Below are 15,314 nucleotides of genomic sequence, written 5' to 3'. Positions count from 1 at the left end.
ACACAAAATGCTGGTGGAACACAGCAGGCCAGGCAGCATCTATAGGGAGAAGTGTTGTCGACGTTTCGGGCCGAGACCCTTCATCATGACTAACTGAAAGGAAAGATAGTAAGAGATTTGAAGTAGGAGGGGGAGGGAAAAATGCGAAATGATAGGAGAGGACCGGAGGGGGTGGGGTGAAGCTGAGAGTCAGAAGGGTGATTGGCAAAAGGGATACAGAGCAAGAGAAGGGAAAGGATCATGGGACGGGAGGCCTACGGAGAAAGAAAGGGGGAAGAGAGCAGCAGAGGGAGATGGAGAACTGGTGCTATAAACTTCTTTCGATCTACCCGATGCAAAGACACCACGTACTACGGTGAAAGTAACTTTAACTCTTTATTAGCAAGTTACTCGAGAGAACCTTCCTTAAGTACTCTCTCTCGGAGGCTGCTTTGAGGGTCTCTGCCTCCTGAAGCAAATACAGTTCTTTTTATATCATGCAGTCACGTACACAGATACATGAGGATTCACCCCCCCCTTAGTTTCTCTACAGATGAGTATTGTTAACGTTATCAGTCATAAATTATTTGTATAACAGTTTTAATTGCTACTATGTCTGGATACAGACATGCACAAGCCCACCACCCAAAGTCTGCTGCCCTTGTAAATAGTCACTCCCTCTAATTGCTTATCTTGCAGGTGCCATAAGAAACACAAGGCACAATCTTTTTCTCACACCAAGGCTACTGTCACCCATTCAGCTTATCTTATGGGAAAGCATTTGTGCATTTATACTTTTTTCGCAAGCTCAGCTTGTCTCATGAGAAAGCATTTGTGCATTTATACTCTTTTTCTCAAGCAAATAGCTGTTATGACTTTTAAAAAATAGCCAGGGTCACAAGCGGCCTACGAGATGCTAACTTCTTAATATTATACAGGCAGAGTGAAGGGCAGAGAGAGAAAAAGAACTAAATATATCAAGGATGGGGTAAGAAGGGGAGAGGCATTAACGGAAGTTAGAAAAGTCAATGTTCATGCCATCAGGTTGGAGGCTACCCAGCCGGTATATAAGCTGTTGTTCCTCCAACCTGAGTGTGGCTTCATCTTGACAGTAGAGGAGGCCATGGATAGACATATCAGAATAGGAATGGGACGTGGAATTAGTGATACAATTAGTTAGAATACACTCCATGGTGCCTATTTCCAATTGAATCTTATGGTGTCCTTTCTTTATTGAAGACTTATGTTCTTATTTTCACGTGGAGACATACTCCCTGCATCCATTCTCCCAAAAATATCCTTTAGATTTTTAAAGACGTCATTTACACCCTTCAATCTTTTCTTGAGAATTAACAGATCCAGTTTCTGATCCTTTCCTAATATCGATGCTGTCGCATTGAGTTCTTACCTGGAGCTGTAGATCGTTTGGTTGTGGTGGTCTGTGGGGTGGTCAGAGGTGGTTTGGTGGTTGTAGAAACTGTAAAAGAAAATACTTAAAATGTCGTAAGAGAAGTAATATCTAAAATTAAGTATTAACAAAATGGGTTCCAGAATCTAAGTGAGACTGTTTAGAAGACCTTTAAATACATGGGAGCATGACACCAGTTATCAATAAGAGTTTTGAATGATCAAGTTGAAAGAATATTTTGTTATCAAAGTACAATTAGTTCACCATATACAACCCTGGGATTTATTTTCCTGTGGGTATACTCAATAATTCTATGGAATAGTAACTACCAGAGTGCGAAGACAACAAACTGTGCAAATGCAAATATAAATAAATAGCAATAAATAACGAGAACATGAGGTAATGAGATAAAGAGACCTTGAAGTGAGACCATTGGTTGTGAGAACATCTCAATGGATGGGCAAGTGAGTATAGTTGTCACCTTTTGTTCAAGAGCCTGATGGTTGTGGGGTAGTAACTGACCCTGGACCTGGGGGTGCGAGCCTTGAGGCCTTTGTACCCTCTACCCAATGGCAGCAGTGAGAAAAGAGAATGCCCTGGATGCTGAAGATCTCTGATGATGAATGTTGCTTTTCTATGGCAATGTTTCGTGTAGATGTGCTCTGTGGTTGGGAGGGCTTTACCCATGATGGACTGAGCTATATCCATTGTCTTTTGTAGGATTTTCCATTCAAAGGCATTAGTGTTTCCATAATGAGTATATCTAGATTGGAAAATTACTAATTGAAATCTAGCTAATTGAATGTTTAACATTTCGTTAAACAGATAGTTGAGTGTGGATCACATGTTGAGTGTTCCAGAGTTTGTGGTAGAGGAATTATTTTATGAATACTGAAGTATATAGAATGCTGGTGGGAAAGTATGAAACTGAGGTATATAAATGGACTAAGAACTAAGCCTATCCATATACCTCCTCCCTCACCTCCATTCAGGGCCCTTACAGGTGAGTCAACACCTCACCTGCAAACCTGCTGGGGTGCCCATTGTGTCCAGTGCTCTCAATGCAGCCTGGTGAGACCTGCCGTGAATCGGGGGATTGCTTCATCGAGCTCCTCCATCCGCCAAAAGTGGGACTTACCGGTGGGCAAAAGTCTTAATTCCCTTTCCCATTCCCATTCTGAGGTGTCAGTTCATGGCCCCCTCTTGTACCAAGATGAAGCCACCCTCGGGGGAGGTGCAACACCTTATATTCTATCTGGATACCTCCTACCTGATGGCATAAATATTGATTTCACCTCCTGGTAAACACATTACCCCTCCACTATTGCCCACTCTGATGGTTTACTTCTTCTCATCTGCCTATTACTCCAGGCTGAGTTCCATCCTATGGTCCACTCTCCTCTCCCATACGATTCCTCTCTCTCCAGCTCTTTAGCTTTCCTACCCACCTGGCTTGTGTGTTGCTTTAGATTCCCAGCAGCTGCAGATCTTCTTGTGCACATGTATTTTCCTTGGAACACAAGAGTCTGCAGTTGTTGGAATCTGGAGCTAAAACAAAAAACAAACTGCTGGAGGAGTTGCCAGTCACCATTAGTGGGCTGAGCAACATATATTGGGGTTGAGGGGGAATTAGGGAGGAATTTTTTGACATTTTTGATTGAGACCAATTGGCCTCTCAAAGCCTAATAGTAAGTGATCACTTTAAGCCACACAAAAGCTGGAGGAACTCAGCAGGTCAGGCAGCATTTATGGAAAAGAGTAAACATTCAACGTTTTGGGACCCTTTTTCAGGACTGAGCAGGCGGGGGGGGGGGGGGTGACACAATAAGAAGGTGGAAGGAGGGGAAGGAGGATAGCTAGAAGGTGATAGGTGAAGCCAGTTGGGTGGAAAAGTTAAAGGAGAGGCGATAGGCAGGTGAGAAGAGGTAAGAGGCCAAAGGGGGAATAGAAGAAGAGGTGAGGGAGAGGGAATTTTGTTTTAACTGGAAGGAGAAGTCGATATTCATGCCTTCAGGTTGGAGGCTACCCTGATGGAATATAAGGTGTTACTCCTCCACATTGAGTGGCTTCAGCTTGGCATATGTCGGAATGGGAATGGGAACTGGAATTAAACTATTTTGGCACCAGGAAGTTCCGCCTTTGGTGGATGAAGTACAGGTGCTCAACAAAGTGGTCCCCAATTTATGACGGTCTCACCAATGTAGAGCAGGCTGCATCTGGAGTCCCGGACACATTAGACGACACCAGCAGGTGAAGTGTTGCCTCGCCTGGAAGGACTGTTTGTGGCCCTGAATGGAGGTGAAGGAGGAGGTGAATGGGTAGGTGTAGCTCTTGGGGCACTTGCAGGGATAAGTGCCGGAAGGGAAATTAGAGGGGAGAGTCGAATGGGCAAGAGAATCACTGAGGGAACGATCCCTGTGGAATCCAGAGAGGGGGTGCAGGTAAAGGTATGTTTAGTGTTAGGATTTAGTGACATGTAATAATGAATAAGCTCCTTTGATTGCATTTATAACAATATCTTACAAAGGTTTGACCGAATATACTTCAAAGAATTTAATTGACCCATTTAGATATAGTATGGTGTTTTTCTTGCGGGCAGTATTGTAAGTGCTGGATGATGTTGAGTATTGTAGTTGTACTAGAATGCATACAGTGCTGCGGTATATATTGTGTGAAACCTCCCACATTTAGTAGAGGTTCTACATTAGCATTTTATGAAACATTGGAGAATCAATCTAACCTTGTTGGCATCTTGCAATACACACACTGTCCACTGCGATGTCAGACTCTGGAGTTTCCCCACGGACTGCTTCAATAACAAACTGCAAGGGAATGCACGGTTCAGTGAGTTCCTTTGTACTCTACTGGCTTTGTGGAATTAATTTACAGTGTTAATTATTCCCTGTTAGAATAGGGAAAAACAGCATCCTCATCAATTGGCTTTTTACAAACGTTTGTATCATGCGTTCTCCCTGTGAGGCCGTGGGTTTCCTCCCACAGTCCAAAGCTGCACTAGTTGGTAAGTTAATTGGTCATTGTACATTGTCCCACGATTAGGCTAGGATAAAATTGGAGGTTGTAGGGTGTTGTGGTTTGAAGGGTTGGAAGGGTCTGCTCTGCGCTGTATCTCAATAAAATTTTAAAAACCTTCAATTCTACTTTCTCCCAAATTTCTCAGTCCCACCTTCCCCAGATATCCCTCACTCTCCTTGCCATAATCTCACATGTCTCTCAGAGTCTTAGACATATATAACGTTTTATCAGAGACTGTGTGTTTTTTTGCTTGCTATTTTGAATGTGCTGTGTATGTTTTTCACCTTGGCCCCAGACAAACACTGGTTTGTTCAGCTGTGTCCTTGTATGGTTGAATGATAATTAAACGTGATTTGATTTGATTTTGATTGGATTTGATTCCAGATCTTTCAATTCCATCAACTGTATTATCTGAATTTCATTCCCATTTTCCCCTCCGTATTCTCCCAGCTCTGCTTTCTACAAATGGATAATCTTTTCCCTGCATCTCTTGATCCCACCACAAAGCTGGAGACCTTTTAATGTTATTCAGCCTTTATTTTGTTCTTTGTCTTCTCAATGCCAAACCTGAGGTCCATTGGTGAAGTGAACATTGGGGGACAAACACTAAGGACCCACATCTTTCTCAAAGGAAGTTATTCCTTTATCTATTCCGCATTAATGCAGCTGGTTCCTTAAGGTTGTCATAGCCGGCGGTGGTCATGGGAACAAGCTCACTCTATCTATTAAATGCTCCCAGTGGCATGTGCCTCAGATAGCCTCTGACAACCAAGCCCAGCTCTTGACCTTCACATGTGGTTTAGCTAGTGAGCCTGATGGAACTGCTTCAACTGACAGGAGAAGGGGCAAAGGCGGGTTTGCTGGTGCCTTAAACCCATTGCTTTAGGTAGAAGGGACTCTTGGGCCATGGTTGGCAGCTCATCTAGGAGAAGGAAAGCTCTGATCTCAAACCTCCACTGTGTTTGTGCCTATACCCACTCATGGCAAAGGCTTAGGGAGTAAACCCAGAGGGGAAAAACCTGGAGCTGGAGTCCCTAACCCAGTCCTACATTGACTTCAACGTTGACTAGCAACTCCTGTGACGCTGCTGGTACCAAACTGAATTGGTCTCTGCTGTTCCTTTGGGTTGATCAGATGCGTGGAGAGGGACAGCTTGCTACATGTTGTACTGACCTGGCCTATGTACCTAGACAGCTAGGATGCAACATCCATGACCGACAGAAGCATTCTAATATAAATGCGTGGAGTGTGGACCCACCTGAACTTGAGCTTTCCCTCTGTAAGTGGCTTTGGCCAGTTTCCATCCTGGCAGTTGGTTTCCAGTGAGGGAGAAGAGTGGATTGCCCAATTTATCTCCTATTGATCAAAACACAGAATAAGTTGAAGAAACTTTATAAAACTGTGGTTAGGCCGCATCTGAAGTATTGTATACTGTCTGGTCACCCCATTATAGGAGGGATGTTGAGGCTTTGGAGATGCTGCAGAAGAGTTTATCAGGATGCTGCCTGGTTTACAAGATTATGAGAGGCATAGATAGAGTGGACAGGGGGTTATCTGTTCCCCCGGGGAGAAATGTCTAATACCAGAGGGCATGCATTGAAGGTGAGAGGGGGTAGGTTCAATGGGGACATGAGGGGTAAATTTTTTACTCAGAGAGTGGTAGATGCCTGGAATGTGCTGCCTGGCATGGTGGTAGAGGCAAATACATTAGAGGCTTTGAAGAGATATTTAGGTAGGCACATGGACGTGAGAAAGATGGAGGGATATGAACATAGTGTAGGTAGGAGGGATTAGTGTTTGGGTGTTTGATTTGCTTTTCAGCTGCTTTGGCACAACATTGTGGTCTGAATGGCCTGTTCCGGTGCAGTATTCGTCTATGTTCTATAAAATGGATGAATATGAGGCTGGTGTGATGAGCATCCATGTTGGGCAAATTAAGAAACTGGGAGACTTCTATAGGCTCCCAAAGAGGGATTTTGTTCTGGACAGAAAGGCCTTTGATTAAAAGTTGCTGGGACTCTGGTCGTTCATAACCCATGTCAATGAGTGGATGAGGAGACACAGTGTGGTATATCCAAGCTTGCTAATGATACAGAGCTGGGAGGCGGTGAGAGTTGTGAGGAAGGGGCTCAAAGTTCAAAGTTAAATGTACACATATGTCACCATAGACAATCCTGAGATTCATTTTCTTGTGGGCATACTCAGCAAATCTATAGAATAGTAACCAGAACAGAATCAATGAAAGATTGCCCAACTAGGGTGTTCAACCAGAGGGCAGAAGACAATGAACTGTGCAAATAAAAAAGAAGAAATAATAATAATAATAATAAAAAGCAAATATCGAGAACATGAAATGATGTCCTTGAAAGTGATTCTATTGGTAGTGGGAACATTTCAACAATGGGGTAAGTGAAATTATCCCATTTGGTTCAAGAGCCTGGTGGTAATAACCGTTCCTGAAACTGGCGGTGTGAAACGTGAGGCTCCTGTGCCTTTTTCCTTCTTCTGGTTATAGACCAGTTAAATAAGTATATGAGTACATTGTTGATATATAGAGTGGAACAGACTCAGAAAAGCATTGGGATTGGACAGCCTGACAAGTGTTAATTCTGATGAACAGTCCCACCGTGATGGTACTTCCCAGCTGCTAGACCATTGTGCGGGTTAAAGGAATCAGGAGCATTGGAGAAAGTGTGGTATTTGTAGGCCACAAGTCATGTGGTGCAACTTGTAAAATGGTGCCCAATAGAGAGGCAACAGATCGAGAAAGAACTGAATGAACGCAAAGTAAATTTATTATCAAAGTACATATGTCATCATATACAACCCTGAGATTCATTTTCCTGTGGGGATACTCAGCAAATTTATAGAATAGTAACTATAACAGGATCAATGAAAGATCAACCAGAGTGCAGAAGACAGCAAAATGTGCAAATGCAAATATAAATAAATAGCAATAAATAATGGGAACATGAGATAGAGTTAAGAGTCCTTAAAGTGAGATCATTGGTTGTGGGAAACATCTCAATGGATGGGCAAGTGAGTGTAGTTTCCCCTTTTATTCAAGAGCTTGATGATTGTGGGTAACTGTTCTTGGTGTGACTCCTGAGGCCCTTGCACTTTCTACCTGGTGGCAGCAGCAAGAAAAGAGTCTGGTGGAGCTCCCTGATGATAGGTGTTGCTTTCTACCTGTGTGGTGGAGCTCCCTGATGATAGGTGTTGCTTTCTACCTGTGTGGTGGAGCTCCCTGATGATAGATGTTGCTTTCTACCTGTGTGGTGGAGCTCCCTGATGACGAGTGTTCCTTTCTACCTGTGTGGTGGAGCTCCCTGATGACGAGTGTTCCTTTCTACCTGTGTGGTGGAGCTCCCTGATGATAGATGTTGCTTTCTACCTGTGTAGTGGAGCTCCCTGATGACGAGTGTTCCTTTCTACCTGTGTGGTGGAGCTCCCTGATGATAGATGTTGCTTTCTACCTGTGTAGTGGAGCTCCCTGATGACGAGTGTTCCTTTCTACCTGTGTGGTGGAGCTCCCTGATGACGAGTGTTCCTTTCTACCTGTGTGGTGGAGCTCCCTGATGATAGATGTTGCTTTCTACCTGTGTAGTGGAGCTCCCTGATGACGAGTGTTCCTTTCTACCTGTGTGGTGGAGCTCCCTGATGACGAGTGTTCCTTTCTACCTGTGTGGTGGAGCTCCCTGATGATAGATGTTGCTTTCTACCTGTGTGGTGGAGCTCCCTGATGACGAGTGTTCCTTTCTACCTGTGTAGTGGAGCTCCCTGATGACGAGTGTTCCTTTCTACCTGTGTGGTGGAGCTCCCTGATGACGAGTGTTCCTTTCTACCTGTGTGGTGGAGCTCCCTAATGATGAGTGTTCCTTTCTACCTGTGTGGTGGAGCTCCCTGATGATAGATGTTGCTTTCTACCTGTGTAGTGGAGCTCCCTGATGATGAGTGTTCCTTTCTACCTGTGTGGTGGAGCTCCCTAATGACGAGTGTTCCTTTCTACCTGTGTGGTGGAGCTCCCTGATGATAGATGTTGCTTTCTACCTGTGTGGTGGAGCTCCCTGATGATAGATGTTGCTTTCTACCTGTGTGGTGGAGCTCCCTAATGACGAGTGTTCCTTTCTACCTGTGTGGTGGAGCTCCCTGATGATAGATGTTGCTTTCTACCTGTGTAGTGGAGCTCCCTGATGACGAGTGTTCCTTTCTACCTGTGTGGTGGAGCTCCCTGATGACGGATGTTGCTTTCTACCTGTGTGGTGGAGCTCCCTGATGATAGATGTTGCTTTCTACCTGTGTGGTGGAGCTCCCTGATGACGAGTGTTCCTTTCTACCTGTGTGGTGGAGCTCCCTGATGACGAGTGTTCCTTTCTACCTGTGTGGTGGAGCTCCCTGATGATAGATGTTGCTTTCTACCTGTGTGGTGGAGCTCCCTGATGACGAGTGTTCCTTTCTACCTGTGTGGTGGAGCTCCCTGATGATAGATGTTGCTTTCTACCTGTGTGGTGGAGCTCCCTGATGACGAGTGTTCCTTTCTACCTGTGTGGTGGAGCTCCCTGATGATAGATGTTGCTTTCTACCTGTGTGGTGGAGCTCCCTGATGACGAGTGTTCCTTTCTACCTGTGTGGTGGAGCTCCCTGATGATAGATGTTGCTTTCTACCTGTGTAGTGGAGCTCCCTGATGACGAGTGTTCCTTTCTACCTGTGTGGTGGAGCTCCCTGATGACGAGTGTTCCTTTCTACCTGTGTGGTGGAGCTCCCTGATGATAGATGTTGCTTTCTACCTGTGTGGTGGAGCTCCCTGATGACGAGTGTTCCTTTCTACCTGTGTGGTGGAGCTCCCTGATGATAGATGTTGCTTTCTACCTGTGTGGTGGAGCTCCCTGATGACGAGTGTTCCTTTCTACCTGTGTGGTGGAGCTCCCTGATGATAGATGTTGCTTTCTACCTGTGTGGTGGAGCTCCCTGATGACGAGTGTTCCTTTCTACCTGTGTGGTGGAGCTCCCTGATGATAGATGTTGCTTTCTACCTGTGTAGTGGAGCTCCCTGATGATAGATGTTGCTTTCTACCTGTGTGGTGGAGCTCCCTGATGACGAGTGTTCCTTTCTACCTGTGTGGTGGAGCTCCCTGATGATAGATGTTGCTTTCTACCTGTGTGGTGGAGCTCCCTGATGACGAGTGTTCCTTTCTACCTGTGTGGTGGAGCTCCCTGATGATAGATGTTGCTTTCTACCTGTGTGGTGGAGCTCCCTGATGACGAGTGTTCCTTTCTACCTGTGTGGTGGAGCTCCCTGATGATAGGTGTTGCTTTCTACCTGTGTGGTGGAGCTCCCTGATGACGAGTGTTCCTTTCTACCTGTGTGGTGGAGCTCCCTGATGATAGATGTTGCTTTCTACCTGTGTGGTGGAGCTCCCTGATGACGAGTGTTCCTTTCTACCTGTGTGGTGGAGCTCCCTGATGATAGGTGTTGCTTTCTACCTGTGTGGTGGAGCTCCCTGATGACGAGTGTTCCTTTCTACCTGTGTGGTGGAGCTCCCTGATGATAGATGTTGCTTTCTACCTGTGTAGTGGAGCTCCCTGATGACGAGTGTTCCTTTCTACCTGTGTGGTGGAGCTCCCTGATGATAGATGTTGCTTTCTACCTGTGTAGTGGAGCTCCCTGATGACGAGTGTTCCTTTCAACCTGTGTGGTGGAGCTCCCTGATGATGAGTGTTCCTTTCTACCTGTGTGGTGGAGCTCCCTGATGACGGATGTTGCTTTCCTGCGATAATGCTTCATGGAATGGTGGTGCTCAATAGTGGGGAGGGCTTTACCCATGATATACTGGGTCAAATCCACTAGGATTTTCTGTTTAAAGACATTTGCGTCTCTTTCCTTGCTGTCCAATTCAGAACAACCCCACTCCGATCTCTCAAACCTGTTGAGTACTTGCCTTGCTTCACTGCATAAACATTTAACTCCATTTTGGTTGCTGTTCCATACATGAAATAGTGGAACCTCAATGTGAGGCAATCATTGCAATGAACCATTGGGCTTCTCAAGTGTGATCTGTCACCGGGCATGGTCACAGTTGAATCCATCAACATGTAGTAACCAACTGCAATAAAGAACAAAATGAAAGGTGTCAAATCTGGAAGTATGTAACCACTTAGCAACCACACAAAGATAATCTGTGCTACAAAAGAAAGAATTTGAGGCTGTTCAGCCCCTCTAGTCTGTTCTCTAGAGTGTTCTCAGCACCAATTCTCTACATTAATCTTGTAACTCTTGATTCCTTTAGTATCCAAAAACAGGGAAACCTGGACAGTATTGTAATGCTTTACAGTACAGGCAGCCAGGTTGGATTCTTACCGCTGCCTGTAAGGAGTTTGTACATTTGATAGACACGTGATGGAAGATGGAGGGATATGGACATGGTGTAGGGAGGAGAGATTAGTGTTTGGGTGTTTTTGATTTGCTTTTTAGCTGGTTCAGCACAACGTTGTGGGCCGAATGGCCTATTCCTGTGCGGTACTCTTCTATGTTCTAGCTCTCCCTGTGGCTGTGTGGGTTTCCTCTGGGTGCTCTGGTTTACTCCCACTGTCCAAAGATGTGCCAATTGGTGGATTAATTGGTCATTGTAAATTGTCCTGTGGTTAGGCTCAGGTTAACTTGGAGGATTGCTGGGTGCTGTGGCTCAAAGGGCCATAAAAGCCTTTTCCACACTCGATCACAATGAATGGGTTAGGTTAGCGGGTAACCTTTTCTCATTCAAATAATTTCTCATTCACATCTAAAATAGGATGATTAATACATTTAAGAGAATGTTTTCAGGGGTAGCTGATTAAAGGGCCATTGTTATGAAAAATAATTGGCATACAAAATGGAAGCACTTGCCTTGGAGGCATTTTAATTTTGCAAATAACAATCATGTGACACAAATTTAAAAATGTTTTAGAAACAACAGTGTTTAGGCAGTATCGGTGGAAAGTGAAACAGTTAACGATTCAAATCGAAGATCCTTCATCAAGGTCCAGTGAGTGTTTCCCACACTTACAGTTTTAATCATGTGACGTGTCTATTCACATTTTCATTTTGAATTCCATTCTTATCAATCTCCCTAAAGTAATTGTTCGCTTAAAATTGCACAGACATTAACATTCTGATTTGAATTATGGATTCCTTACATCCAGGTTTGGAATAGTCATCATCTGGTCCAGAGTTCTCTGTGTCTGTCTGTCCATTCCATTGATCGAAAGGCACCAGGGGTGGATTCTGTTCGTTGGTCCAACCACAAAGATTCCCATACTCATCAAAGTTGCAGCTGTTAATACAATCTGTTTTGAGGCAAAGAAAGGTAAATTTATCCTCATCCTCCAAGTTAATGCTACAGGGAGAATAGTTATCACTAACATAGGATTATACAATTTATTCTCTCATCATCATCATTATGTGCTGTGTCATATGACACAAGCGATCATGTTATCATGACCTTGATTGTTCTCAGCAAATTTTTCTGCAGGAAGTGGCTTGCCATTGCTTTCTTCTGGGCAATGTCTTTACAAAACGGGTGCCCCCCACCCCCACTCTCAGTCGTTGTCAATACTCATCAGAAATTGCCTCTTCTCATTCTTCTGAATTCCAGTGAATACAGGCCTGGAGCCATCAAATGCTCTTCATATGACAAGCCTTTCAATCCCAGAATCATTTTCGTGAACCTCTTTTGAGCCCTTTCCAAAATCAGCACATCCTTTCTTAGATAAGGGGCCCAGAACTGCTCACAATACTCTAAATGAGGCCTCACCAGTACTTCCTAAAGTCTCAACATTACATCTTTGATTATCTATGTATACCCAATAAAGCAGATGAGGTCTTGGTATGACAGCTTATTCAAAAGCAATTGCAAAGTTACATCAATGTACCATTTGTTATAAATCCAGTAAGGGTCAGTGTTGTGACCACACATTGCACATAAGAACATAAGAAATAGGAACGGGGTAGGCCATCTGGCCCGTTGAACTTGCTCCACTATTCAATAACTGACCAAGGACTCATCTCCACCTACTTGCCTTTTCCTCATAACCCTTAATACCTCTACTTTGCAAAAAATCTATTCAACCTGGTCTTAAATATATTCATTGAGGTATCCTCCACTGCTTCATTGGGCAGAGAATTTCACAGATTCACCAGTCTCTGGGAAAAGCAGCTCCTCCTCATCTCCGTCTTAAATCTACTTCCCCGAATCTTGAGGCAATGTCCCCTAATTCTAGTCTCACCTACCAGTGGAAACAACTTTCCTGCTTCCATCTTAACTATCCCTTTCATAATTTTATATGTTTCTATAAGATCTCCTTTCATCCTTCTGAATTCCAGCAAGTAAAGCCCCAGGTGACTCCTCATAGTCTAACCTCCTCATCTCTGGAATCCACCCGGTGAACCTCCTCTCCACCACCTCCAAAGCCAGTATATCTTTCATTCTCTTTAGGCACTGTGCAGACAGAATAATATCAGAGTCAACGCAGAGGCATCAGGAAGATTGAAAGAGCTAGCTCGTAACCCTGAAACTAGGATAAGGATGTTTAAAATGTTTTAAAATATTCTTACTTTGAAAATAGATGATTAAAGGCAAAGTGGTTGAAGTTTCTGAAATAAAGTAGGTGGAGGTGATAATTTGAGTAAAAACCAATCTGCAAACTCCGAAAGAAAATTGGATCAACTGCTAATTTGATTGGAAATTGGCTCTGGGAATCAGAAAGTGGCAAGATTAGACCTTGGATCCAAGAGGGAGTTGGATGAGGATGATTGCTTTGTTCGAGGAGGGAAAAAGCAAGTTAAGGTATTTCTGGAAGGTAACTTACCTGAGCAGGGTCCAGTACTGATCTTGATATTATCCACGGCTGTGTCACTTGATGCAGTGGAGCCTCGAACAGATTCAAAGATAACCTGCCATATTGAAGGAATGATGTCAAACACAACTGGTACAAGTCCACAGAATAATACAATAAGTTTAGGATAAAATTACTGTCCAAGGATGACAATAAAATAATGTCAGGGTGCTGTGATTGACTACAGCTCAGCATTTAATGCCTTCTTTCCAACAGTTCTGATCAAAAAGCTCCGGGACCTGAGTCTCCGTCCCTCCCTCTGAAACTGGATAACTGACTTCCTCACCAGAAGACCACAATCTGTGCAGGGAGGTGCAGAGACCCAGGTTCTAGAGCTTTTTGCTTTTTGCTGAGCTAACATCTCCACCTCGTTAATAAGCAACAGTGACACACCTCAAGCAAGTGTGTTTAGCCCACTGCTCTACTCTCTCTACACCCATGACTTTGTGGCTAGGTCCAGCTCAAATGCCATCTATAAATTTGCTGATAATACAACCATTGTCAGAGTATCAGATGGTGACAAGAGGGCGTACAGGAGTGAGATATATCAACTATTGGGTGGTACTGCAGCAACAACCTTGCACTCAACTTCAGGAAGTCCAAAGAATTGATTGTGGACTTCAGAAAAGGTAAGACAAGGGAGCACACACCAGTCCTCATCGAGGGAATAGAAGTAGAGAGAGTGAGCAATTCCAAGTTCCTGGGTGTCAATATCTCTGAGGATCTAATCTGGACCCAACATATCGATGCAGCTACAAAGAAGGAACAACAGTGTCTATATTTCATTAGGGGTTGAGAAGATCTGGTACGTCTTCAAAAACACTAAAAAATTTCTATAGATATACCATGGGGAGCTTTGTAACTGGCTGCATCACAGTCTGCTATGGGGGGAGGGGGTCTACTGCACAGGATCGAAGTAAGCTGCTGAGAGTTGTAAACTCAGTCAGCTCTATCATGGGCACTGGCCTCCAAGACATCTTCAAGGAGCGATGCCTTGAGGGTGTCCTTAATGATGGACCCTGAGTGTCCATCATTAAGGACACCCATCACCTAGGGCATGCCCTCTTCTCATTGCTACCATCAAGCTTGAAGGCACACACTCAGTGATTCAGGAACAGCTTCTTTCTCTCTGCCTTCCAATTTCTGAATGAACATTGAACCCATGAACGCTACCCCACTACTTTTTTTAAATTTCTATTTTTGCGCTACTTATTTAATTTAACTATTATATATATTTTTTCTATAATTCACAGATTGTTTTCTGTTATTTTGCAAAGCTTTGTACTGCTGCCACAAAGTCAACAAATTTCACAACATATGCCAGTGATATAAACCTGATTCTGATTGGATATTTGTTTGTTTTGTGCTGTGTCGTATGACGTGGGTGATCATGGCTGATATATTATTCCTCTCAACCCCATTCTCCTGCCTTCTCCCTGTAATCTTTATTAATTTTAGAACCCTTTCTAATCTGCCTAAATGGCTCATAAACAAAAGCTTTTCACAATATCCTGATACACCATCGTCATTACTTTGTGATGTGGGTGATCATGGTCTTTCCATGACCAAGATTGTTCTTAGCAAATTCAACAGAAGCGGTTTGCCATTGCCTTCTTCTGGGCAGTGTCTTTACAGGACGGGTGGCACCAGCCATTATCAATACTCTTCAGAGATTGTCTGCCTGGCGTCAGTGGTCACATAACCAGGACTTGTGATCTGCACCGGCTGCTCATACGACCATCCACCACCTGCTCCCATGGCTTCACATGACCCTAATTTGGTGAAGGTGGGTGTGGAGGTGCAAGGGCTAAGCAGGTGTTACACCTTGCCCAAGGCTTACGGAGGGAAGGAGCTCCTGAAACATTGTTTAGTAGAGACATATCTCCAACCAGCCGCCCAAAAGGAACAGGATATTATTTCAGGTCAAATATTAGTTTAAAGTTGTTGGAATAGCTGTTGGATTTCCCAGTAAAATTCTCTTTTGTATTTACCTGTTGGAACAGCCCACTGTATTATTCAAAG

The 15,314-nt window shown here is 44.0% G+C and overlaps 1 protein-coding gene across 1 annotated transcript in view; it reads right to left on the bottom strand.

Moving 5' to 3' along the window:
• LOC140729806 (zonadhesin-like) overlaps positions 1-15,314 on the bottom strand; it is a 34,407-nt gene that overhangs the window by 4,675 nt on the left and 14,418 nt on the right. The window contains exons 5-10 of the mRNA XM_073050018.1: positions 13,266-13,350; positions 11,595-11,744; positions 10,346-10,525; positions 5,679-5,776; positions 2,836-2,935; positions 1,388-1,456 (exon numbers count right to left, since the gene is read on the bottom strand). Coding sequence (XP_072906119.1) covers positions 1,388-1,456; positions 2,836-2,935; positions 5,679-5,776; positions 10,346-10,525; positions 11,595-11,744; positions 13,266-13,350 — 682 coding nt within the window. The remainder of the gene's footprint in view (positions 1-1,387; positions 1,457-2,835; positions 2,936-5,678; positions 5,777-10,345; positions 10,526-11,594; positions 11,745-13,265; positions 13,351-15,314) is intronic.

The sequence above is a fragment of the Hemitrygon akajei genome, chromosome 6 (genome assembly GCF_048418815.1).
Source record: "Hemitrygon akajei chromosome 6, sHemAka1.3, whole genome shotgun sequence".
NCBI lineage: Eukaryota > Metazoa > Chordata > Chondrichthyes > Myliobatiformes > Dasyatidae > Hemitrygon > Hemitrygon akajei.
Note: the sequence above shows the minus strand (reverse complement) of the source record. Positions and strands in the feature narration are given on the sequence as shown.